Below are 27,959 nucleotides of genomic sequence, written 5' to 3'. Positions count from 1 at the left end.
GATCAAAAGGATCTTAATGATATGGTATTCTGAAAAAAAATCCATGTCAGTAGTTTGTGGTTAAACTGTATGTCTTGATATAATAGACTAACACAGTGATAACTGTTCCATTGAACCAGTCTAGTCTTATGTGTTCCTCGATGCAACAAAACATCCCACAAGCTTCTCGTAACAGGCTTGTCATCTTGTGACAGATTGTATCTTGCAGGCGAATGGATTGCCACACCCCACAAGCATGTTGTTTTGAAAGCCATTGCTCTGCTTGTGTCCTGCCTGTGTCTCTGCTGGGGTTGTCCCTGTTGGCAGTCTGAGCCAGTGCTTTCTGACAGGTCTCTCCTGGTTGAACGCACAGCAATGTGACGACAGGCAGGGATCTGGAGTGATTCTAACCCAGTCAAACCGCACCGGCTTCCTCTTTTCCTACTCGTCCTGTGTGAGAGTGCTGCGGGGCGTAGTTGCAGGTATGCCTGGGTGGATGTGGCTATGAAACGGAAAGCTGTTATAATAACCCAAACAGAAACTAATGTGAGACGGTTCAGCGCGCCACACATAGTTCAGTGTCAGACCAGGAAACAGGGTATTGGTAGTTTTGTTTTTCTGTGCTTCATACATCTGAAGGCACTGCGATGGGAAACTTCGTAACAAATCATAGTGCTTTCCCAGAAGAACATGGGACTCATCAGGGTAAGTGAGCAGATTCTGTGCCTGCCTGTGAGTTGTTTTTAGTGGAATAGTTAGTAAGCCTGGCAAATAATGATCCAAACACAAAGAATAGTAGAGATTTCTAGAGAAGACACACAAATTCAACTACTAGGTCTGTAACAATAAAGCAAAACGATAGCAATATAACAAGGGCACTGTGTTACTGCATTCAAATGTTTTTTTGTTTTTTTTGCAGTGAAAGTTACTGGAATAAAAAACCTTGGCTCCACTTGCTATATGAACACTTTGATCCAGTCCTTATTTGTGACCCCTGTGTTCAGGATAAAAATCAAGTAAGAAATTTGTGTTTCATGATAACAGTGAATGTAAAGTTAGTGTTCTGTAGAGAGGAGTGAATTCCGGTTTTCACTGCTATTGACAAGCTCCTCTGGATGGTAGAACTAGATGAGCAATGCCACCTCAACCCCTTCTTTTCTGCAGCGAATGTCAAAATGTGGATGAAAGCATTGCGTCTGATCTGCAGGACATTTTCATCAGATTGGAGCAAGGAGTGCACTCAGTTGAACCCTACAGATTGGCCAGGAGTCTAGATCAGATGCACTGGGCTGGTGAGTACAGCATGTTCTGGGGTTTCATCAGTCCTCTCCTGCTTCCCCTCATCCTGGCCTAATAATAGATATAAGGATATAAGAAAAGTTTAGGAATGAGAAAAGGCCATTCGTCCCTTGTTAACACACTTTTTGCCTACTGGGGGGTCTAATTTAGAAGCACAGAATCTAGTCTTGTTTTAAATGTTTCCAGTGTTTTAGATTCTACTACGTCACCTGGTAGGCTATTCCATGCATTTATAACTAAGTTTTAAAAAGTGCTTCCTACCTTCTGTTCTAAACTTACTTTTACTCAGCTTCCATGTATGCCCTCTTGTTAGAATAGAAAAAAGACGGATTTGAAGTAGTATCCTGGGTTCACTTTATCCAGACAATTTGAATAACTTCAATCAAGTCCCCTCTTCTCCGTCTTTTTTCTATACAAGTGCCATCATTTTGACCTGTGGTTGCTGTGTCTGTATGGCTTCTAGCTCAAAGCACAGCACTTAGGAACTGTATATGGATACCCTGTTCCCTTCCAGAATGCCTGGCTTGTGCGTTTGTTCTCGAGACCAGTTTGAAAGGGACAGGCATGTTCAGTCACGTGTGTTATTGTTGAAACTGCTGGTTATCGGTTTTGTTTTTCACAATTATAAAACCTGTAAAATGTTACTGTGAAATGATGCTGAAACTGGATCGAACGCAGTCAGTCAGGTAACAGGCTTGCTTTTCTTTCAGTAAACAGACAGCAGGACATTGAAGAATTCTTCCACATGGTAATAAATGCTATTGATGACAAGGAAATCAGAAAGGTAAGGGCTTCAAGTAATACATCACTTCTACTTCATTCTGATGTCAAACTAATGTCTGAAGACGTTACACTTCTGTCGAAATGTTTGTCGTTTTTTTCTTTACTTGGTATAAATGATGAAAAAATGGTCATTTATACTGTAGATAATACATGTGTAACCAGCAATGCTTGTGTAATCATGGGGTCTGCTGTTTGTTGTAATTGCATTTTCTTCGCTGCTGTTTTATTGGCATGTTAACCTGATCTTTTCAATTGAATTAATATTCACATAATAAAAATCTATTTCAACTGTTCCACTGCAATTACATAACAGGAGCATTGCTTTTTGCTTCATTTAGCATTGCCAGGTCATGATAGCATTGCCAGGTACATCGTCACCTGTTTTGACACAGGGAGATAACATGTTGGCTCATGGCTGTCACTTTCAAAAATCATTTTACTCTGGTGATCTGCAGGTGTATGAAATGGGGATCGTCAACTCTCTCTCATGTACTGGGTGCAAACACGAGATGATTAAAGAAACAGCTAATCTGGACATTTCCCTGACCCTGAAAGCCAGTCCTAATGAATACTTCAAGCACCTGGTAAGATTCTGTGCACACCCCTCAAAAGAGCTACGCTTAGGGATGTTTACCAGGCCTTTTAAACAGTGCTTTTATACAGTCATTTATACAGTCTTTTATATACAGTCATTTATACAGTCTTTTATATACAGTCATTTTTTTTTTTTTTTTTTTAATATACTCTACCAGACCTCTCTGTGCTTTACAATGCTTCCCTGTGCTTTACCAGACCTCTCTGTGCTTTACAATGCTTCCCTATGCTTTACCACACCTCTCTGTGCTTTACAATGCTTCCCTATGCTTTACCAGACCTCTCTGTGCTTTACAATGCTTCCCTGTGCTTTACCATACCTCTCTGTGTTTAACAATGCTTCCATATGCTTTACCAGACCTCTCTGTGCTTTACAATGCTTCCCTATGCTTTACCACACCTCTCTGTGCTTTACAATGCTTCCCTATGCTTTACCAGACCTCTCTGTGCTTTACAATGCTTCCCTATGCTTTAGCAGACCTCTCTGTGCTTTACAATGCTTCCCTATGCTTTACCAGACCTCTCTGTGCTTTACAATGCTTCCCTATGCTTTATCATACTTCTCTGTGCTTTACAATGCTTCCCTATGCTTTACCGTAACTCTCTGTGCTTCCCTATGCTTTACCATGCTTTTGCTGTGCTTTATTACATTTTGCTGTGCTTTTGCTATGGGAAACTTTTTAAAGGGTAAAACAAGTTAGAAAAAGGTGCAGGGGAGTGTGGTTTGCCCTCCTTGATCTTGGGTGTATCTTGCTTATTACCCCCTTCAATTCTGTGTTCCTGTGTAAGACACTGAAACTATTGAATTAGTTATCCTTGGCTTTGGTCCTGAGCGAGTTCATCCCCTTTGTGTTTCAGCTGGGTAGATGGTTCAGATAGGCAGAGAGTTATTCTCTCGTGTTTGTGTAAAGCACCCTAGTCCTGAGCGAGTTCATCCCCTTTGTGTTTCAGCTGGGTAGATGGTTCAGATAGGCAGAGAGTTATTCTACCTGGTTCCTGAACTGATTCTTATCGGCTCATTCAGTAGAACATTATCAAAGAACGTTACATTCCTTTGTTGAGTTCCATTAGCTAGGCATCTGCTAATATATTGGTATTAATGATTTACATAGGCAGATTCAATCAACACAGCCATATGAAAACACTCAGTTTAAATCTGCTCTAAATTACAAATATGCTCCAATGCTTTACTGATGCGCTGCACACTCAGAATCATACAATAAAATAGTGTGGTTAGGGATTCTTGTTATACAGTGTGTGGAGTATATTTGTATTGTTAAAGATTTGTGTTAAATTCACATGCTTTAAAAATAAAACTTTAGCAGTATCCTGGACTGTAATTTAAAGAATACTGTAACCCAAGTATATCGCACGCCCTACATGGCAGTTAACTAAATGCATTACTAGTACTGAATTTGATTTACGCACTAGGAGGAGGCTCTGAGGCACTTTGTGAAAAACGAGACTATGCAAGGGGATGACAAGCCCTTCTGCAGGAGCTGCAAGACGAAACAAGTCATGATCAGGGTAGGTTCCTTTTGTGCTGCAGTACATTTCCACTGTGCTTGACTCTGTCTGCAGACAGAAGTGGTGACGCTTCAGCGAGGCCCGATCCCTAGGGCTGGATTTAAAAAAGAAAAAGGCTTATTTCATGCCATTGTCACATTACAAATTGATCATTTTCTCTAGGGTTATTATACAACAAATGTTCCTAAATATTTAAATGCTTACCTGAAAAACAGTAAATGCTAAACTGTAGAATATTTTGTTTTTATGTCCTTTTAAAAGACATTCTATTTTCACCATCAGTGAATTATCAAACAACATAAAACATAAGTAAAGGTAAAAATAACAACAGACACTTGAAATGTCCCCTTGTATTATTATTATTATTATTATTTATTTTCTTAGCAGACGCCCTTATCCAGGGCGACTTACAATTGTTACAAGATATCATTATACATTATACATTATTTCACATTATACCGATATCACATTATTTTACATACAATTACCCATTTTATGCAGTTGGGTTTTTACTGGAGCAATCTAGGTAAAAGGGTACAACAGCAGTGTCCCCCACTGGGGATTGAACCCACAACCCTCCGGTCAAGAGTCCAGAACCCTAACCACTACTCCACACTGCTGCATTGTACTGGACAGAGTGATCTTCAGCAAAAATATATCTCATCTTTGATGATGCTGGTGTCTTTTTCATTGAAGACATTATAAAGAAATCGTGCAGCTCAATGTGTTCAATCATTTACCAGAAGCAAACTAAACCGGCTGCCAGGTTCCTAATGCAGTGGAACAGATTGTGCGTCAATAAAGCAAACATTTGCTGTATTTATTTTGAAGTGTTAAAAAATATGTATATTTACGCTATTCTTTCAGAAACAGGAATAATGTTATACAGCAATGGGTACATTTCACGGAAATCATGAAATCTCTGTTAACTGTGAAAACAATACAGCCCTACCCTGATCTCTGGGGCGTCAGTGCGACACAGCACAGTGCTAGTGACTGAGTTGCTACCCTGTATACTGCTTGAGTCACGCATGGGTGACTTCAATCAGTGGAATAAGAGGCACACAATGAAGACTGTCGTGAAGAGGAATTGACAAGGCATTCAATACGATGCAGTGACCTTCATGCTGTAACCTTTCACCTGCTGTTTCCTGCTCAACCTGCTGTGTCTCTGCAGAAAACCTCCTTCTCCACACTACCTCCGGTCCTGGTGATTCACCTGAACAGGTTCACCCACGACTCCTGGAAGCACGAGAACATGAAGCTGGAGCAACCCCTCCTCATCCCAGAGACGCTGACATTTAAAAAGGTACGCTCTGAGGCTGGGATTGCACAGCATTCTTCTCACACGTCATGGTAAAGGTACGCTCTGAGGCTGGGATTGCACAGCATTCTTCTCACACGTCATGGTAAAGGCACGCTCTGAGGCTGGGATGCACAGCATTCTTCTCACACGTCATGGTAAAGGTACGCTCTGAGGCTGGGATGCACAGCATTCTTCTCACACGTCATGGTAAAGGTACGCTCTGAGGCTGGGATTGCACAGCATGCTTCTCACACGTCATGGTAAAGGTACGCTCTGAGGCTGGGATTGCACAGCATGCTTCTCACACGTCATGGTAAAGGTACGCTCTGAGGCTGGGATTGCACAGCATTCTTCTCACACGTCATGGTAAAGGTACGCTCTGAGGCTGGGATTGCACAGCATTCTTCTCACACGTCATGGTAAAGGTACGCTCTGAGGCTGGGATTGCACAGCATTCTTCTCACACGTCATGGTAAAGGTACGCTCTGAGGCTGGGATTGCACAGCATGCTTCTCACACGTCATGGTAAAGGTACGCTCTGAGGCTGGGATTGCACAGCATTCTTCTCACACGTCATGGTAAAGGCACGCTCTGAGGCTGGGATTGCACAGCATGCTTCTCACACGTCATGGTAAAGGTACGCTCTGAGGCTGGGATTGCACAGCATTCTTCTCACACGTCATGGTAAAGGTACGCTCTGAGGCTGGGATTGTAGAGCATTCTTCTCACACGTCATGGTAAAGGTACGCTCTGAGGCTGGGATTGTAGAGCATTCTTCTCACACGTCATGGTAAAGGTACGCTCTGAGGCTGGGATGCACAGCATTCTCACACGTCATGGTAAAGGTACGCTCTGAGGCTGGGATTGCACAGCATGCTTCTCACACGTCATGGTAAAGGTACGCTCTGAGGCTGGGATTGCACAGCATGCTTCTCACACGTCATGGTAAAGGTACGCTCTGAGGCTGGGATTGTAGAGCATTCTTCTCACACGTCATGGTAAAGGTACGCTCTGAGGCTGGGATTGCACAGCATTCTTCTCACACGTCATGGTAAAGGTACGCTCTGAGGCTGGGATGCACAGCATTCTTCTCACACGTCATGGTAAAGGTACGCTCTGAGGCTGGGATTGCACAGCATTCTTCTCACACGTTATGGTAAAGGTACGCTCTGAGGCTGGGATTGCACAGCATGCTTCTCACACGTCATGGTAAAGGTACGCTCTGAGGCTGGGATTGCACAGCATTCTTCTCACACGTCATGGTAAAGGTACGCTCTGAGGCTGGGATTGCACAGCATTCTTCTCACACGTCATGGTAAAGGTACGCTCTGAGGCTGGGATGCACAGCATTCTTCTCACACGTCATGGTAAAGGTACGCTCTGAGGCTGGGATTGCACAGCATTCTTCTCACACGTCATGGTAAAGGTACGCTCTGAGGCTGGGATTGCACAGCATTCTTCTCACACGTCATGGTAAAGGCACGCTCTGAGGCTGGGATTGCACAGCATTCTTCTCACACGTCATGGTAAAGGTACGCTCTGAGGCTGGGTTGCACAGCATTCTTCTCACACGTCATGGTAAAGGTACACACTGAGGCTGGGATTGCACAGCATGCTTCTCACACGTCATGGTAAAGGTACACACTGAGGCTGGGATTGCACAGCATTCTTCTCACACGTCATGGTAAAGGTACGCTCTGAGGCTGGGATGCACAGCATTCTTCTCACACGTCATGGTAAAGGTACGCTCTGAGGCTGGGATTGCACAGCATTCTTCTCACACGTCATGGTAAAGGTACGCACTGAGGCTGGGATTGCACAGCATGCTTCTCACACGTCATGGTAAAGGTACGCTCTGAGGCTGGGATTGCACAGCATTCTTCTCACACGTCATGGTAAAGGTACGCTCTGAGGCTGGGATTGCACAGCATTCTTCTCACACGTCATGGTAAAGGTACGCTCTGAGGCTGGGATTGCACAGCATTCTTCTCACACGTCATGGTAAAGGTACGCTCTGAGGCTGGGATTGCACAGCATGCTTCTCACACGTCATGGTAAAGGTACGCTCTGAGGCTGGGATTGCACAGCATGCTTCTCACACGTCATGGTAAAGGTACGCTCTGAGGCTGGGATTGCACAGCATGCTTCTCACACGTCATGGTAAAGGTACGCTCTGAGGCTGGGATTGCACAGCATGCTTCTCACACGTCATGGTAAAGGCACGCTCTGAGGCTGGGATTGCACAGCATTCTTCTCACACGTCATGGTAAAGGCACGCTCTGAGGCTGGGATGCACAGCATGCTTCTCACACGTCATGGTAAAGGTACGCTCTGAGGCTGGGATTGCACAGCATTCTTCTCACACGTCATGGTAAAGGTACGCTCTGAGGCTGGGATGCACAGCATTCTTCTCACACGTCATGGTTAAACTCATTACGGCTTGGCTTGCATCTCAATTGTGTTTCTATTTGAATAGCATTAAAGATAAACTTTGTATATGAAGGTGTAGCTAACAAAACAATGCCATTAATCTTGTTGTGCTCTTCCATTTGCAACATCGATTGAGTCATTGGCCACCTGATGCCACACGGTAATACTGCTTCTGCTTCTGTTTTGTTTCCAGGAATCAGAAGTCTATGTTCCAGTGTGCAACAGTTCAGAGGTATGTTGTTTCATATACTAGGCCAAATTAATGGCAGGTTCCCATCAGGTTAGACTTCATTCCATTGTTTTGATTAGTTCATCAGATGAAGCCGACTCTTTAAATTCAAGGCAGGTTCCCATCAGGTTAGACTCCATTCCATTGTTTTGATTAGTTCATCAGATGAAGCCGACTCTTTAAATTCAAGGCAGGTTCCCATCAGGTTAGACTCCATTCCATTGTTTTGACGTGTTCATCAGACACAGCTGACTCTCTCTGTTCATAAGGAATTTGACGAGGTCTGGGATCCTTACACCACGGAGAGTTCTGAGGCTTCTCATTGGATACACAGTGCAGAGCCCAGCAGTATACCCGTGGTGAGGAACGGGGCGGCACGTCATACCTTCACTGAAGGGAGGTTCTCTGGACACAGGGGATGCAGTTTTTGGCAGTTGGATAATACAGTAACTCACTGATCAGGCTGAGAAACGTTACACGAGAGAGGGGAACGTGTAGTGATGAATCTGTTCATCCCAGTTGAAATCAACCCTCCTGTATTTCAGTATATTTTACATTATAATTGAACACCCCTGTAAGGTGGTGTGTATGTGATTAATCAACTCGTCCAGCACCCAGTATCTCAGGAACCATTTAAGTCACAGGGTTCACATTTACAGGGTTTATAGAACTTCTTTCTCCTGATATTGCAGTCATGTGACTTTCTGTATATACATTTTGTAACCTCTAGCTACAGTACATACTCTGTGATTGTTTTTCTCAAGGCTGATTGTAGTGTGGAAGTGCATTGTGGTTTACACTCTCTCTCTGAGCAGGGCTGTGTGAAAGTGCATTGTGGTTTACACTCTCTGTCTGAGCAGGGCTGTGTGGAAGTGCATTGTGGTTTACACTCTCTGTCTGAGCAGGGCTGTGTGGAAGTGCATTGTGGTTTACACTCTCTCTCTGAGCAGGACTGTGTGGAAGTGCATTGAGGTTTACACTCTCTCTCTGAGCAGGACTGTGTGGAAGTGCATTGTGGTTTACACTCTCTCTCTGAGCAGGACTGTGTGGAAGTGCATTGAGGTTTACACTCTCTCTCTGAGCAGGACTGTGTGGAAGTGCATTGTGGTTTACACTCTCTCTCTGAGCAGGACTGTGTGAAAGTGCATTGTGGTTTACACTCTCTCTCTGAGCAGGACTGTGTGGAAGTGCATTGTGGTTTACACTCTCTCTCTGAGCAGGACTGTGTGCACTATGAACTCTTCTCTATCTCTGTGCATGCTGGGAACCTGGACTGTGGGCACTATTATGCTTTCATCAAACACCACGAGGACAGGCAGTGGTACATCTGTGATGACACATCCATCCGCAAGGTAAAAACATCTTCAGCTGCTTCTGCTGGGAATGCTGTCCTAATGAAATTGGGTGCTGAGCCCCCAGGCGTGCATTTCACTGCTCGTAGTGCAACTTTCCAGGTCCTTAATGAACGCGTGTGTGGATGAAACCTGCTGGATGAGACGCAGTCATGTGCAGCGATTCAGTTCAATCACAGCTCATTTGGTTTCATTAGAGTTCCAGTATTGCGCTGAACCAGCCGCTGCTGAGCTCACACAATGTGCCGTTTCGAAAACCACACAGATAGAAAGAAGCGCAAACCTTATTATCTGAAGCATTTCATCAATGAAATGATGGAGCCGCATCTCCCGCAATTATTTCCCCTTGGCCAGAGCAAACATGTGCTTGTGTTTGCTATTGCTGTCAGCGTGTAGATATTCCATTAGGATTGCACACGTATGGGTTATATTAACAGCAGGAGCCCTGCCAGGGAAGAATGCAGGCTTCATGAAAGAGGCTGCATCGAGAATTATTCCATGCATCATACTAGTCTATGCACCTCCATTTGCTATGTAGTGTAGGTCTCACATGCACAGTTTTGATAAAGTCGTGTTATACCTGTTGATTTATGAGGTGAAGCCTGATTTTATCAGCTGCTCAAAGAATTAAAAATAATTCTAAAGCGGCTATTCAATCTCGAAAAGTTCCCAAGAAATGAGACATGTACAAGATGCACCGTAGTGAGGGCTAGGCTACTTGAGTGGGATCAGAGCTGTCCCAATATGTTACTACAGCAGGTAGCTTTCAAATGAGAGGCAGGCAGGCAGCCAAGCAGGCAGGCAGGCAGGACAGGCAGGCAGGCAGACAGGACAGACAGACAGACAGGCAGACAGGACAGGCAGACAGGCAGGCAGACAGGACAGGCAGGCAGACAGACAGACAGACAGGCAGGACAGGCAGACAGGCAGGCAGGCAGGACAGGCAGGCAGACAGGACAGGCAGACAGACAGACAGACAGACAGACAGACAGACAGACAGACAGACAGGCAGGCAGACAGGACAGGCAGGCAGGCAGGCAGGCAGGCAGGCAGGCAGACAGGACAGGACAGGACAGGCAGGCAGGCAGACAGACAGGCATGCAGACAGGACAGGCATGCAGACAGGACAGGCAGACAGACAGACAGACAGACAGACAGACAGACAGACAGACAGACAGGCAGGCAGACAGGACAGGCAGGCAGACAGACAGGCAGGCAGGACAGGCAGGCAGACAGGGCAGGACAGGCAGGCAGACAGACAGGCAGGCCGTCAGACAGGCAGGACAGGCAGACAGGCAGACAGGCAGGCAGGCAGGACAGGCAGGCAGGCAGGCAGACAGGACAGGCAGACAGACAGACAGACAGGCAGGCCGTCAGACAGGCAGGACAGGCAGACAGGACAGACAGGCAGGCAGGCAGACAGACAGACAGGCAGATAGGCAGACAGACAGGCAGGCAGGCAGACAGGCAGACAGGCAGGCTATCAGACAGGCAGGCAGGCAGACAGGCAGACAGGCAGGCAGGCAGGCAGACAGGTTGCTGTCCTTTAGTGTCATTCCAGAGTATATAAAAATATCTGAAAATTCTAAACAAATGTTTACTCGTGACAGAATGCCACCATTGGACTAAACCACGGGTTAGACATTTTCCCTGGTAAACAAAAGATGTCTGGCTGCAGTATATGCATCATGTATATGCGCATGTGCAACATAGCATTGTCTTCAATAAACCGGATCAATACAAAAAGGACAGCAGCACTTTATTTTTGAGGTTTTCAATCAAACTTCCAAACATAGGTGGAGACAGACCCCTAAACACACCAGTGCATTCTAAAGGATGCCTCTGTATTGAGTGACATTGGATTAATGATGCAAAATATATCTTTAAAGTTTTACCTATAAATTGTGTCACCCTGTGGTTGGGTTCGTTATTGCATTATTACATATCTTTACATGTAAAAGATGATGATTAATTGTACCAGTACATTTAAAGATGAATGTTGACCTTTGAATGCTTCTTTTCAGACACACTGGAATTATATTCAAGAGAAGCTGAGGATGAATGATTTGAGATGGCTCGATGCTCACTCAGTGACAGGCAGGAGCCGGAGCTACAGCAGGGACCACAGCTGGAGTCAAAGCTGGAGCCACAGGCAAGTGAGGTGAGGCTTGATCCTTCACAGGCAGCTCAGCCCTTCCATTACCAGCATTGCTGCTGTGCAACAAGTGAGGTGAGGCTTGATCCTTCACAGGCAGCTCAGCCCTTCCATTACCAGCATTACTGCTGTGCAACAAGTGAGGTGAGGCTTGATCCTTCACAGGCAGCTCAGCCCTTCCATTACCAGCATTGCCCCTGTGCAACAAATGCACTTCAGAACTCGCTCATATACTGAGCATCAAAAGAAACCTAGAGACTTTCCCCTGCCACACGCTATTTTTTACGATAATACACAAATGAGGCAGGGGTCATGTAGAAGCCAATTAAATATTGCCATACATTTTCTTTGCAATGAACAGCTCTTTTTAATATAGAGGTAGGTCTCAAATGTGCAGTTTTGAAAGAAACACATGTTATACATGATATCTGGTACTACACCAGACACAGGAAATCTGTTTGTCCCCACCCATTAACTGGCTAATAACCAATCAGCTGCTTCCCCTATTGGCTGAAATACTTCTGTGAATAACACGCTTTGACCCAGAAGACACTGCTGGGGTGAAATGAGTTATTTTACCAGATTTCATGTTTGAAATGTGAATACATGTTTGCGATAAAATGTGTTTCTTTCAAAACTGCTCATTTGAGAGCTGCAGTATGCAGCTAATGGAAGTGCAAACTGTGTGAGATTTATGGAACTGGTTTGCTTTTTACAATTACTTTAACACGAGTAGTCAAAAATAACTTTTAGGTCATATTACAGTAAAAACCTTAATGTCAAAGCGTTTTGCGTCTTTAAATGTTGCCAGACTGTTCAATGTTGTTTTTTGTTTGTTTTGTTTTTCAAGGACAAGCGGCTGCAGCACTGCAATCCTATTGATGTATGAGGTGATGCAATGAGAGTGAAAGGGATACTGAAACTACACTGTTACAGGAGTCTGCTTGTTTAATATACCGGATCCTTCACTGGAATATATGAACAAGTCTGTGTATAATCTCCTTGTTGATGTATGAGGTGCTGCAATGAGAGTGAAAGGGATACTGAAACTACACTGTTACAGGAGTCTGCTTGTTTAATATACCGGATCATTCACTGGAATATATGAACAAGTCTGTGTATAATCTCCCCGTTGATGTATGAGGTGATGCAATGAGAGTGAAAGGGATACTGAAACTACACTGTTACAGGAGTCTGCTTGTTTAATATACCGGATCATTCACTGGAATATATGAACAAGTCTGTGTATAATCTCCCCGTTGATGTATGAGGTGATGCAATGAGAGTGAAAGGGATACTGAAACTACACTGTTACAGGAGTCTGCTTGTTTAATATACCGGATCCTTCACTGGAATATATGAACAAGTCTGTGTATAATCTCCCCGTTGATGTATGAGGTGATGCAATGAGAGTGAAAGGGATACTGAAACTACACTGTTACAGGAGTCTGCTTGTTTAATATACCGGATCATTCACTGGAATATATGAACAAGTCTGTGTATAATCTCCCCGTTGATGTATGAGGTGATGCAATGAGAGTGAAAGGGATACTGAAACTACACTGTTACAGGAGTCTGCTTGTTTAATATACCGGATCCTTCACTGGAATATATGAACAAGTCTGTGTATAATCTCCCCGTTGATGTATGGGGTGATGCAATGAGAGTGAAAGGGATACTGAAACTACACTGTTACAGGAGTCTGCTTGTTTAATATACCGGATCCTTCACTGGAATATATGAACAAGTCTGTGTATAATCTCCCCGTTGATGTATGGGGTGATGCAATGAGAGTGAAAGGGATACTGAAACTACACTGTTACAGGAGTCTGCTTGTTTAATATACCGGATCATTTACTGGAATATATGAACAAGTCTGTGTATAATCTCCTTGTTGATGTATGGGGTGATGCAATGAGAGTGAAAGGGATACTGAAACTACACTGTTACAGGAGTCTGCTTGTTTAATATACCGGATCCTTCACTGGAATATATGAACAAGTCTGTGTATAATCTCCTTGTTGATGTATGAGGTGATGCAATGAGAGTGAAAGGGATACTGAAACTACACTGTTACAGGAGTCTGCTTGTTTAATATACCGGATCATTCACTGGAATATATGAACAAGTCTGTGTATAATCTCCCCGTTGATGTATGAGGTGATGCAATGAGAGTGAAAGGGATACTGAAACTACACTGTTACAGGAGTCTGCTTGTTTAATATACCGGATCCTTCACTGGAATATATGAACAAGTCTGTGTATAATCTCCTTGTTGATGTATGAGGTGCTGCAATGAGAGTGAAAGGGATACTGAAACTACACTGTTACAGGAGTCTGCTTGTTTAATATACCGGATCATTCACTGGAATATATGAACAAGTCTGTGTATAATCTCCTTGTTGATGTATGAGGTGATGCAATGAGAGTGAAAGGGATACTGAAACTACACTGTTACAGGAGTCTGCTTGTTTAATATACCGGATCATTCACTGGAATATATGAACAAGTCTGTGTATAATCTCCCCGTTGATGTATGGGGTGATGCAATGAGAGTGAAAGGGATACTGAAACTACACTGTTACAGGAGTCTGCTTGTTTAATATACCGGATCATTCACTGGAATATATGAACAAGTCTGTGTATAATCTCCCCGTTGATGTATGAGGTGATGCAATGAGAGTGAAAGGGATACTGAAACTACACTGTTACAGGAGTCTGCTTGTTTAATATACCGGATCATTCACTGGAATATATGAACAAGTCTGTGTATAATCTCCCCGTTGATGTATGGGGTGATGCAATGAGAGTGAAAGGGATACTGAAACTACACTGTTACAGGAGTCTGCTTGTTTAATATACCGGATCCTTCACTGGAATATCTGCAGAAAAACACAAAGACAATCCACTACAAAACAATAAAACAAATAATTAGGAAAACTCCTGAAGAGGGAGAGAGGGTGCAGCAGTGTTGGCCTGTCCCATAAATCCTGTGTTTCGCTGTTTCTCTTTGAGGGAACACACTCAACAGTACTGACCAAATCTAGCTCTAGGTGAGAAGTCTGCCTGTTATTATTTCATTATAAGACTGCAATAAATACATTTTCACAATGTGTTACATATTTGATGTCTGCTTGGTCTTTAATGAATCATTCCTCCACATCTCTCATGCTGTAATAAACAAGTCACCTGCGTTTCTCAGCTTTGTGTAAACACAGTGACCCCTGCTGTGCTGAAATGATTACACCACTTCTACCACACCCTTCCCTTCCCGCAGCGAGGCCCCCACATAGAGAGAGCGTGCGTGACGGGGGGGAAATGCAGGGATGTGACCTAGCCAAATAAAATCAGGATCATTTGAAATCTTGTGTCTTTCCTCTAAAATGTGGGGATGTGACCTAGCCAAATAAAATCAATATCATTTGAAATCTTTCCTCTAAAATGTTTTTTTAACCATCAATGCTAGTCGTTGACATGCTGAACTGAAATGGCCCTTGATTCATACAGATTTTATTTCATCATTTAAGGTTTCATATTAGGAACGTCATTGGTTCTTATAAATCTTAGATATTTGTTTCCAATGTGCAGCTCTGGCCAACAGTTTTGCATCACTCTGTATAATTAACTAATTTTGCTTCATAAAGTCGAATGAACACTGCTGAATAATGTTACATTACCATATTGAATTATATACCACTTTGTAGCTTTCCATATACAGTACTTAATGAAAAACTGACAACATTTTCGAAATCTGACATGAAATACTGTACTGCTATTATGGCTTCCGGTAGACTATTGCAATATTATTTTGTAGTTTCTTTGATTACATGATGTTAAATAAAATACCTGAATTGTGTTCATATAATTTTTTTTTCAAATGATGTCTCAATCCTAAAATTCTAGGGGATGCAAAACATTTGGCCATAGCTGTACATTGATACATGAATTCAATAGTGCAGAATAGAAGAATGGCTCTTTACAGAACTTTATTTTCTTACAAAAGAAAATAAGGGTTCCATCTGGAACAGCCAGGCACTCTGTTCTGTGAGTGAGGACACTTTGCAACCAGGCACTCTGTTCTGTGAGTGAGGACACTTTGCAGTCAGGCACTCTGTTCTGTGAGTGAGGACACTTTGCAGCAAGGCACTCTGTTCTGTGAGTGAGGACACTTTGCAGTCAGACACTCTGTTCTGTGAGTGAGGACACTTTGCAACCAGGCACTCTGTTCTGTGAGTGAGGACACTTTGCAACCAGGCACTCTGTTCTGTGAGTGAGGACACTTTGCAACCAGGCACTCTGTTCTGTGAGTGAGGACACTTTGCAACCAGGCACTCTGTTCTGTGATGAGGACACTGAAACCAGGCACTCTGTTCTGTGAGTGAGGACACTTTGCAGTCAGGCACTCTGTTCTGTGAGTGAGGACACTTTGCAGTCAGGCACTCTGTTCTGTGAGTGAGGACACTTTGCAGTCAGACACTCTGTTCTGTGAGTGAGGACACTTTGCAGTCAGACACTCTGTTCTGTGAGTGAGGACACTTTGCAACCAGGCACTCTGTTCTGTGATGAGGACACTGCAACCAGGCACTCTGTTCTGTGAGTGAGGACACTTTGCAGTCAGGCACTCTGTTCTGTGAGTGAGGACACTTTGCAGTCAGGCACTCTGTTCTGTGAGTGAGGACACTTTGCAGTCAGGCACTCTGTTCTGTGAGTGAGGACACTTTGCAACCAGGCACTCTGTTCTGTGAGTGAGGACACTTTGCAGTCAGGCACTCTGTTCTGTGAGTGAGGACACTTTGCAACCAGGCACTCTGTTCTGTGAGTGAGGACACTTTGCAGTCAGGCACTCTGTTCTGTGAGTGAGGACACTTTGCAACCAGGCACTCTGTTCTGTGATGAGGACACTGCAACCAGGCACTCTGTTCTGTGAGTGAGGACACTTTGCAACCAGGCACTCTGTTCTGTGATGAGGACACTGAAACCAGGCACTCTGTTCTGTGAGTGAAGACACTTTGCAGTCAGGCACTCTGTTCTGTGAGTGAGGACACTTTGCAGTCAGGCACTCTGTTCTGTGAGTGAGGACACTTTGCAGTCAGGCACTCTGTTCTGTGAGTGAGGACACTTTGCAGTCAGACACTCTGTTCTGTGAGTGAGGACACTTTGCAGTCAGACACTCTGTTCTGTGAGTGAGGACACTTTGCAACCAGGCACTCTGTTCTGTGATGAGGACACTGCAACCAGGCACTCTGTTCTGTGAGTGAGGACACTTTGCAGTCAGGCACTCTGTTCTGTGAGTGAGGACACTTTGCAGTCAGGCACTCTGTTCTGTGAGTGAGGACACTTTGCAGTCAGGCACTCTGTTCTGTGAGTGAGGACACTTTGCAGTCAGGCACTCTGTTCTGTGAGTGAGGACACTTTGCAACCAGGCACTCTGTTCTGTGAGTGAGGACACTTTGCAGTCAGGCACTCTGTTCTGTGAGTGAGGACACTTTGCAGTCAGGCACTCTGTTCTGTGAGTGAGGACACTTTGCAGTCAGACACTCTGTTCTGTGATGAGGACACTGCAACCAGGCACTCTGTTCTGTGAGTGAGGACACTTTGCAGTCAGGCACTCTGTTCTGTGAGTGAGGACACTTTGCAGTCAGGCACTCTGTTCTGTGAGTGAGGACACTTTGCAGTCAGACACTCTGTTCTGTGAGTGAGGACACTTTGCAGTCAGGCACTCTGTTCTGTGAGTGAGGACACTTTGCAGTCAGGCACTCTGTTCTGTGAGTGAGGACACTTTGCAGTCAGGCACTCTGTTCTGTGAGTGAGGACACTTTGCAACCAGGCACTCTGTTCTGTGATGAGGACACTGCAACCAGGCACTCTGTTCTGTGAGTGAGGACACTTTGCAGTCAGGCACTCTGTTCTGTGAGTGAGGACACTTTGCAGTCAGGCACTCTGTTCTGTGAGTGAGGACACTTTGCAGTCAGACACTCTGTTCTGTGATGAGGACACTGCAACCAGGCACTCTGTTCTGTGAGTGAGGACACTTTACTTAGGGCCGGCACTGAGAGGGTTAGTATTGTGCTACACTGTATCACAGTGCTGGTACCGTATCTCAGCCCCATGCTCTGATTAGCATGGTTTTCATTAAGGATGCTGTTCATTAACAAGGCAAACAAGCCATTAACTGGTGCAGTGTCACAAGGGACTTATTAACAGACTTCATGCAAGTGTGCTGAAGTTTGTCTTGAGTAATTAATGGCTATCTATGAGGACCCTGGTGTGTTAGAAAGCTGCAGCTATTGTTGTGAACAATTCTAATCAGCTTCCAGTCACAGAGGAATAATTTATCAGACCAGGAGAGACCAGGAGAGGCATCCGTACTGGAACCCCTACCTGAAGTGTAAGTGCATTAAACAGTAAGATGATAGACAAAACATGTTTTTCATCTAATAAGTTTGACCTGTTTCTTAGGGGTGAGTGTTTGCAGTTAATAAGTTTGACCTCAGTTTCTTAGGGGTGAGTGTTTGCAGTTAATAAGTTTGACCTCAGTTTCTTAGGGGTGAGTGTTTGCAGTTAATAAGTTTGACCTCAGTTTCTAAGGGGTGAGTGTTTGCAGTTAATGATTCTTCAGTAGTTAAAAAACAAACAATAGCTCTGAGTAATGAATGTAATGAACGGCAGTCTATGGGGGCCTGGTGTGTCTGAAACACACATAATGTGGAACATAGCTTTGCTGTGTGAACTATGCACTTGGCAAGATATATCTGAGCACTACCTGTTGCACGCTGATAGAGCAGGGCTTTGATTGAAGCTAAGATTTTAGGGGTGCAGTCAGTCAGTGTCAGAGCAGACGACGTTATGTGATTGGTGGGTCGGTATGGTCACATGCTCACTGACACCCCAGACACTGTCCAGAGTAAAGCAGGGACCTCAAAAGGAACTTAAAGGGATCATCTACATTTGACTAATATCTAATATTGTTATATCCTGTATGATTCGATGTGGCTGTTTCTGCTTAGACTTATTTGTCACCATGCATACTTTACTACTCCAGAATAAATGGCTTCTGAAAAGACGTCGGATTGTGGGGAAGCATATCAATGTTGCACAGCCTATAGTGTGAAATACTCCAGCTATGGACTTCAGCAAACAGCACAACGCTAACATGCTTCCCCACTTCATTTCCCCCAAATCAGCCTTGAGGAGTTCTTTTCAAAATCAGCTTGGAAAGCATGGAAATGAATGATCTGAGCAGAAGCAACAGCACAGAATCATACAGAACACACACATACCAGGATATAAACATCACAACCATGTAGTTGATGTGGTCCCTTTAACATCCAAACATTACCGCGAGAAAGCCATGAGGCATGCATCAATAAACTAGTAGTATTGTTTGTGCTTTTAGCTTTTTATGAAAAACACTCATTTTTCCAGTGCAGAATCCAATCACAATCTTTGTTGCTTCTGTTTTGATCCCTATTCTTATCTCCAGTTAGGCTGGTGCATTTGCTAAGTGATGCATTCAGAAGACCATTTGCTGAGTTTCCCTGTAGAAATCATAGAATCAGAACTAGATCCAGGGCTGCTGCAGCTGATCTACGAGATCCGAGTCACTTCACTAGAATCAGAACTAGATCCAGGGCTGCTGCAGCTGATCTACGAGATCCGAGTCACTTCACTAGAATCAGAACTAGATCCAGGGCTGCTGCAGCTGATCTACGAGATCCGAGTCACTTCACTAGAATCAGAACTAGATCCAGGGCTGCTGCAGCTGATCTACGAGATCCGAGTCACTTCACTAGAATCAGAACTAGATCCAGGGCTGCTGCAGCTGATCTACGAGATCCGAGTCACTTTACTAGAATCAGAACTAGATCCAGGGCTGCTGCAGCTGATCTACGAGATCTGAGTCGCTTTACTAGAATCAGAACTAGATCCAGGGCTGCTGCAGCTGATCTATGAGATCCGAGTCACTCACCAATGGAACAGGTCGGAGGCTGGGACCCCACGTATCACAAGCGAGCGTCTTAACCACAATATAAAAGAACCGTGCTCGTCTGCATTCATGGTGTTAGAGCTTTTAACCTCCTCTCATCCCACCGACGGGACAGAATCCGGTAGTGCATCACACAGCACTGCCTGTTACAATGGCACAGACTCTGCTGCGTCAACAAGAAAACAAACCCACCAACGCTTTTCACTGAACACAACACATAACCCTTAAAGACCGTCCACACAAATCTCTCAGTGCGTCCCAAACCAACCTCGTCTAGTATATAACAAGAGAAATAACTCCTTGTATTCAGACAGGTATATGGTCTTGAAACTGACTTTTATAAGGATTAAAGAAACTTCTTAAAATGCAAGTAATGTATTTTCCATGTTAAAGTTAAAGACCTTGTAGTAGCTCCAATCTCAGGGGTTCATTTAGGAGGTGTTACAGTACATGCTTAGTTGTTTTCAGCTAGTTATGTTACATTAGCAGTTTGTTGTTCTGCAAGGAAAATGGTGCAAACTTTGCACAGAGGTAAGTGCTTTGTGAATATGGCCCTGGGAGTCTGGCAATAATTGGTTGATAGTTGTGTGTTTGCAGAATGGTTTGGTGACACTTCACTCCTAGGATGCCTCTCCCCAAGACACCAGCCCTCCCTGTCTCTCCGCACCCCAGAGGAAAAAACACTAAACTCAAACCAATCAGAAGGGTCACACTGACACGCAAGCAACTGCAAAAAACTACTTATTAGCAATGAGGATGATGGCATTTGTGAAGCAGGGACAGGATCAGCAGGTATGTCAGAGCCTCTTTCATCTGTTCTCATGATCCTAATCTTACAGCTATAACAGCAATGCACTGTCATATCAACGGACTCCTATTATTAACTGTTTCTGTAAATATAAACTAGACTGCTGGACCTGTTACATCTCAAATAACATTACATATTCTTGTCAACTGTCAACATTTAGGCAAAACGGGTTAAAAAAAAGGAAATACTACTACTAATAAAAAGTATCTTGGTTAGTATTTATTAAAGTTTTGTATTTAGATTACAGCAAGATTAATATGAACAATATATTGTTGTATAAGCAAATTTGATTTTAATCACGACAACAGCGATATACATTGAATATAGATCAATTGATCACCACTGAAATCTTTTATGACAAATTTTACCTAACATGTAAATTATAAAAATAAGACGTATGTTTTGTGTGTGTGTGTGTGTGATAAACAAGCTTGTGAGTGACAGAGCCGTGCAAATACGCGATTCCGCATTGAACGAGTCTGACTAGACGTGTCTCTGAAGAGGTGTACCTGTGTATCATCACCACTCCTAATTCGAGGAGGATCCTACTGGCTTCTATAATGTTATTGCTTATTCTCAAACAGGGCAGCGTAAATCGCTACCACCACCTTTTTACCAGGAAGGTCTGGCTACTGCAAAAACAAACAGGCTGGCAGTCAAACACGCAGAAGCAGGTCTTCATAGAAAAATCACAGAATCTTTAATTAGTACATCACAATTAGCGCAAACTATAAATGAACGGATACAACCAGTTTAACATTGAGCGGGGTCATGAGACGCAGGGGTTCCACCTACAATCCGTGATCTGCACTTCTCTCTCAATTGTGCCGCAAATCTCAGCACACAGGCACCGGTCTCCCGAATCAGCACCTGAAGCTGCTTTTTAATCCCTTCTTAATTGGCCATCAATTATCCAAACACACATTTAAAATATCTTTGTAACGTTTAGCCATGTTGATGCTCTGAAGATCCCAGCTCGGTACAATACGTGGGACAGCGTTAGCTGCAAAGTATCTTTGCATCCAGAATTCCAGCAGCTGAATAAGTACATTAACTGACTGCAGCTTTGATAGGGTGCATTCCTTTTAAAAGATGTTTTCACCTCTGATGTGGGGGTAATACAATGGACAGCGGCCAGTTACAAGCACGTGTTCCTACTGTTTTTTTTTCCAGGCTCAGAAATCCTCTGAAAGAATGAACAACGCGAGCGTGCCGGTTTACCGAGTGGAAGCATTCCTGCTCAACGGTGTTCCCGGTCTCGAGGAGTACCAGTCGGCGCTGTTTGCGGTGTTCCTGCTCGTGTATTTGGTGACGTTCGCCGGGAATCTTCTCATCGTTATCCTGGTGATTCAGGACCGCAGCCTTCACACCCCAATGTACTTTTTTCTTTGCAATCTATCATTTGTCGACATAATAATTCCAACTGCTATCATACCGAAACTGTTAGCTGTGTTAGTCGCAAATGACAAATATATTTCCTTTGCCGGCTGCTTTGTGCAAATGTACACAGTCATTGCATTCGGAAGTACGGAATGGTTTCTTTTGGTTGTCATGTCCTACGACAGATACGTTGCCATAGTAAAGCCGCTACACTACCACGTGATCATCAGTCCCGGGGCCTGCGTGGTACTGGCCGGGGCTGCCTGGGGGCTGGGGCTGCTGGTGCCCCTACCAGCAATCTTTATGGCGACTAAGCAACCATATTGTGGTTCAAACAAAATTTTGTACTGTTTCTGCGATTATTCACCAGTAGTTACACTGGCATGTGCCGATGTTACAAATGCCATCAACATTGCGTTTGTTTTTGCAATGTTAGTAATTAATATATCCTTTTTTGTTGTACTCTGGACTTATTTCAGAATACTAACAGTTATCCTAAAGATGACAGCTGATGACCGTCGCAAGGCTTTCTCAACCTGCTCCTCCCACTTGTCGGTTGTGGTGACTTATTTTTTGTCCACGGCCTTAGTGTATATAGCTGTTAAAATAGGGACTATCCCAGAGTATTCCCGGGTGATTATCGGGGTGTTCTATTATTTCTTAACCCCCATGTTGAACCCTATCATTTATACTTTAAGGAATGAAAAAATTAAATTGGCTGCTCAAAAGTATCTGAGATTAAATTTGGGATTCAAAGCTGTGTTTCCACAAAGGGTGCATAGTGTTACTGTTTCTAGTTTAAAAGAATGATAAATACATGTTGCGATTTTAACTTTCAGAGAACACAAACAAAAAGCAGAGAAAAGCCGCTCTGCCATCAGACATTTCTGTTCTGGCTACACATACGGGTCCTGAGATTATTTTCATTAAAATATTTTGCATGTATTTTATTGAAGTTTACTTTGCCCAGTTCTTAGAAGATAAGATGCACACTATAATAGGTGCAGCTCTTGCACAGAATACGAAAACCCCAGTATAATATTATAACCTTTGTGAGTCATTCAGCCTATAGACACACACAGAAATTCCTGAAAGAGTGTGTCTTATGGATGCACACAGAAAACTCCAAACTTACAATTTCCATGTTTTTAAGTGAGACATTTTTTTTAATGAAATAAGAAACACAATGCAATCAAATACTCAAATACACAGCCATTGACTCATTGTGTGATCCTGAGCAAGTCACTTAACCTCCTTGTGCTCCGTCTTTCGGTTGAGACGTAGTTGTAAGTGACTCTGCAGCTGATGCATTGTTCACACACCCTAGTCTCTGTAAGTCGCCTTGGATAAAGTCGTCTGCTAAATAAACAAATAATAATAATAATAATAATAATACAAGAAAAATAAATAAATAGAAATGAGAAAATGACATGATAGGAATAGAACTGTGTAAAACGTCTGTGTAAAAAGAACTGTGTTAATCATTGTATTTTTCTCAGTCCTCTCCCGTTCTTTATGAGGTGTGGACACTGCACTCCATCACACACTATTGTTACTGTTTGCTGTATTTGTAGAAATGAAGCAAAGCCATGTAAGTAGAAAAGAGGAAAAACATACGTACTTTCAAGGTCACGTGACCTTCCCCTGTTTCATAGCAAACAAAAGGGAATGTTTGATGTGTGAATAGAAGCTTGTAGATATATGTACATGGTTCAAAGCTTGTAGGTATATGTACATGGTTCAAAGCTTGTAGATATATGTACATGGTTCAAAGCTTGTAGATATATGTACATGGTTCAATGGTCTTGTTGTTGTTTATTTAAAATAATAAAAATGATTATGCATGGATGGCAGATTTTGTTTTAGTTTTGTTTGAATTATTGTTTTATATCTGTGATTTAAAATGCACTGTTTTTGTTGTTGTTGGGTTTTTCCATTAATAAAACATGTACTGTTGTTTAAGTGTCCTGCCCGGGTGTGGTAGAGAGCTAGGGAACACTTTACATGAAGGGTCTCTAATTACTGTGGATTCACAGTAAGTACCTGTGTATGTACACACAATTGCAATGGTATTGTGCATAGTTACAAAGCACTTCATGTGTTTGCATTGAACAACCCAAACCCTAACCCTTTTCTGATACAATTGTGCACTTGCATATATTGTGGAAAATAACTTACATTGTAACTATGCATAATAACAGTGTCATTCTGTGTAAGTACATATGTATTTATTCTAACTTGTAAATACACAGTAATTCGAAACACTTGATGTAAACCAAAAAAAAAAAAAAAACACACCTGAATAAAAGGTTGCCTACTCTGATGAATAAAAAAAACTGCACTGATTTCCAGATAACTGCTTGTGTCTCGGTTTCATCCTTACACATGAAAACATAATGCCTTGAACACACTGCACATTAGGAAGGACATGCATGTAACAAAACACACACACAGACTTGTGAAGATCAATACCTTACCAGCAATACATTACCAGACACAGTGACCACTGCCTGTGTGAATGTGGCTCAGGGTAGCTCTGAACAAGGAACTTCCATTCAGATCTCTCACAGCAAGCTGCAGTGTGGACAGCATGACTGCATTGTACTGGGTACCAAACAAAGACAGATGCAATTCACCACTCTCCAGAACCACTTGTAACCCAATTAACACATGTACTTAATGGCAATTAGAGTGCACATACACCCAAAGAAATGACACCACTGTAGGATACAAGAAAAACAAACATATTATGTAAAAAGTTAAACCTGCACTGGGGTCCGGACCCTGCTTTGTGAGAACGCTGCTTCTGTCCACACTGGGGTTTTTCATTGAGAGTTCCTGCATCATGTCCTTTATATTTTTCTGCTTGTGTACAGTATGTGCGTGAAGCATTGCAATGTCAGCCGGTGTGTTCTGAGGTGCTGATGTTTCCTCTTCGACCTGCAGGGCAATTCCCTGGACCAGATGAGGTGTGCTTTGATTAAACACACAGCAATCTGGTCCCCTAGTCTGTCATCTACCACTTCTTTAGGGAGTGATCATATAGCAATCTGGTCCCCTAGTCTGTCATCTACCACTTCTTTAGGGAGTGATCATATAGCAATCTGGTCCCCTAGTCTGTCATCTACCAGTTCCATAGCACTAATGAAACATGCTTTCTTTGTTCATGATACAGACAATTTAGTGATTGCTCAACAAGGAGACTGAATTGGAGCTTCATCACACATGTTATATCTGGGTCACTGCCTTCATCATTACAGGCAAAGCACTTTAGTGCCACAAAGTACATTTTTATACATTTTTGAAAAATGTTGAAAAATTTCACATCATCACCAACTTCATATTTTTTCCCCACTGTCCCCAAAATGACAAATAATAAAAAAGTTATTACAAACTTAGTTATTACAAACAATAGGATACATTTTACAGGAAACAGGAGAACTTAGATGGGCCTGCATTAAAGTAACAACATTTAATATAGGACTCTACACCTGTGGCCAAATGTTTTGCATCACCTAGACATCATTTATATATTGAGACATCATTTATATGTATATATAAATCATGTTATGCTCTGGCTGCTGGCCGGCTATTCAGAATGACAGACATAACAAATAAGGACAAAGCATGAGCTGCGACAGAATAGTTATTATTATTATTATTATTATTATTTATTTCTTAGCAGATGCCCTTATCCAGGGTGACTTACAATCATAAGCAAATACATTTCAAGTGTTACAGTACAAGTAATAATACAATAAGAGCAAGTTGTGGCCAGGGGTCCCCTCTAGCCAGCGAGGAACCGCCGGGGACGGCAGTGACTTGGGCAGAAGGCTGACCCGGTCGGTCGGGGGAGTGAAAATCACTTCCCCCCCAGAGGGATCCCTGTGTGGACAGAGCAGTATTAGAAATAAGAAGAAGTGGAGGAGGATGGAGGAGGAGGACGGAAGCAGTGCTGGGTGTATAAACAGAAAAGAAGGAGAGATTGACATGCAAGCTACCTAACAGGATTGCCCATACCGCTCTGGTCACGCCCTTTTTTTTACCTGACCAAACAGAGCAGCGCAAGCTATTGGCAGAGAGACTGGAACTTGATTGAAACTGAACTGCCCCCCCCCCCCCCCACCCCACCCCACCCCACCTGGAAGTAATTTGCATGGCTAATCCCGACCCCACTGAGAGCTGCCAGGGGGCTAGAGAAGCCAAATACAAACATACAAATTGGAAGCTCAGCGAGGGAGCGCCCTCTACCACGTCCACCGAATTACACCTAAAGGTTAACATATAAATGAAAAACAGTAATAGTAATACAGTACTAATACCAGGGGTTGAATTTAAAAAGATAAACGGTATTGATGAGAAATGCAGGTTATATAGAATTACACAAGCAGGAATACATCTATATCTATAATCACATTGTTGCATTATTGCTAGCTTATATCTATTTATGAAGGTAAAAGCATGCCAAATTCATCTAGTAGATCTTAACAAAGATAACCTGTTGAACAAACCAATCGTTGTACACTAGTGACTTATTTTAAATTTGAATAACTCAGTAAAATCCAGTAAGTAAGACTTGTTTATAATAGTTGGAAATCTTAAAAGGGATTTTTGAAACTTCAAAATCACAATCCTACAAAGCATCTGAAAATAAAATGTGGGATATGAAAGCACATGGAATCATTGTTTTTAATAGCAGTTATATTCATCGACTCAAAATCAATTGCTTCAAGCCCTTCTGTAAAAGTCTGAACTGTATGATATATTTTTAAAACAGTAAAACAACACCAGACTCAATATCTGTTCCAAACACGCTTCACAGGGTCTAGGCACAGATAATTCCCTTGAGTTTAACCAAGACCGTTAACAGCTTGCACGCTTACTGTGTAATGATCTGTGTCCTTACCGATGCTTCTCTAACAGGTTATACGAAAATAACTGAGCACTTCTCTACTGAGGACCTTCACAAAAGTTTCAGTCGGCATTGAGACTGATGTATTAATAACTAGACTGAGTATCAGTTAAACACAGCACTGCCGCCTAGTGGTAAAGGATTGTAAAAGCATAGCACAATGTAATTAAACAGCGAAAGCACGGTAAAGTCCAGAGAGGTATGGTAAAGAATATAAAAAAAAAAAAACATGGCAAACCGGGATAAACTATGCTGACTGTATGGTATAACCATGAGAAAAACATGGGGGAATGGCCATGCTGGTTAATTATCATTTCAAATAAAATCTTATTGCGCTATTTGAATAGTCTGAAAGTGTTTGCCCAAAACAACCAGATAAAGAAATGGTCCTGTTATGTGCCAAGAACACTGCTAACATTTTTGGTATGATTGCTGTTGTCTTCAAATGTCCAGAAGAGCTGAATGCCAAAGAAAAAAGTACATGGGTGTGTGAAGCCTGTGGTAATTTTAGTAACTAGCGTTACTAAAATCCTAAAAGGTGTAGACAATGTCGACCCAGGGGACTTCTTTGACCTGAAAAAAAACAAGGACCAGGGGTCACAAATGGAGATTAGATAAAGGGACATTTAGAACAGAAAATAGGAGGCACTTTTTTACACAGTGAATTGTGAGGGTCTGGAACCAACTCCCCATTAATGTTGTTTAAGATGACACCCTGGATCCTTCAAGAAGCTGCATGATGAGATTCTGGGATTAATAAACTACTAACAACCAAACGAGCAAGATGGGCTGAAGAGCTGGGAATCCCACGCTGATGAATTCTGTGACTCTCTAGAGTCTCATTGGAAAGTGCCTCTCTTCAGTATGAGCAAAAGTAAATAAATACATAAATAATAATTTAAAAATAAATAAATAAATGGCATGACTCATCGTGATGTGGCAACAGCCCCAGTCGGCCACAGTGTAGCTGCGCTAGTGATCATGAGCTACACTGGTAAATATTGAGTCGCACTTTTCAATCAGCATTTATTTCTACATCTTTTAGTCATTCAGGGACATAACATACCTAAATGTTTATTATTAAACGAATGAGAGTTTAAATTATTAGTAAGTACACACGATTCGATGTGAAAGCTGAACATTAACATCAGCAAAAGAACAACTAAGTTACACGTTTTGAATGAAAAAACAATTGTAGCCAGCGTTTTCATTAAAGTA

General features: G+C 42.8%; 2 protein-coding genes across 8 annotated transcripts; both read left to right on the top strand.

Annotated features, from left to right (window-relative positions):
• Nucleotides 1-243: 243 nt before the first annotated feature.
• Nucleotides 244-14,766, top strand: LOC117406884 (ubiquitin carboxyl-terminal hydrolase 47-like). 7 transcript variants are annotated; one of them, XM_059029446.1, is made up of 12 exons: nt 244-461; nt 899-995; nt 1,144-1,271; nt 1,989-2,062; nt 2,517-2,645; nt 4,087-4,182; nt 5,360-5,491; nt 8,112-8,150; nt 8,417-8,506; nt 9,368-9,499; nt 11,524-11,660; nt 12,505-14,766. In XM_059029446.1, the coding sequence occupies exons 2-12, from the start codon at nt 940-942 to the stop codon at nt 12,554-12,556; spliced, it is 1,065 nt and encodes a 354-aa protein (XP_058885429.1). In that variant the 5' UTR covers nt 244-461; nt 899-939; the 3' UTR covers nt 12,557-14,766. The 7 variants fall into 7 exon arrangements, with proteins under 7 accessions (XP_058885429.1, XP_058885430.1, XP_058885431.1 ...); XM_059029444.1 differs by lacking the exon at nt 244-461 and adding an exon at nt 472-684; XM_059029450.1 differs by lacking the exon at nt 244-461 and adding an exon at nt 645-684 and having other exon boundaries at nt 1,187-1,271.
• A 6,653-nt stretch (nt 14,767-21,419) lies between these two features.
• On the top strand, nt 21,420-23,941 carry LOC117972995 (olfactory receptor 2AT4-like). The gene has a single exon (XM_059029443.1). The coding sequence runs from the start codon at nt 21,644-21,646 to the stop codon at nt 22,637-22,639; it is 996 nt and encodes a 331-aa protein (XP_058885426.1). The 5' UTR covers nt 21,420-21,643; the 3' UTR covers nt 22,640-23,941.
• The last annotated feature ends 4,018 nt before the right edge of the window (nt 23,942-27,959 follow it).

The sequence above is a fragment of the Acipenser ruthenus genome, chromosome 8 (assembly GCF_902713425.1).
Source record: "Acipenser ruthenus chromosome 8, fAciRut3.2 maternal haplotype, whole genome shotgun sequence".
NCBI lineage: Eukaryota > Metazoa > Chordata > Actinopteri > Acipenseriformes > Acipenseridae > Acipenser > Acipenser ruthenus.
This window is presented reverse-complemented; position numbering and strand designations above follow the sequence as displayed.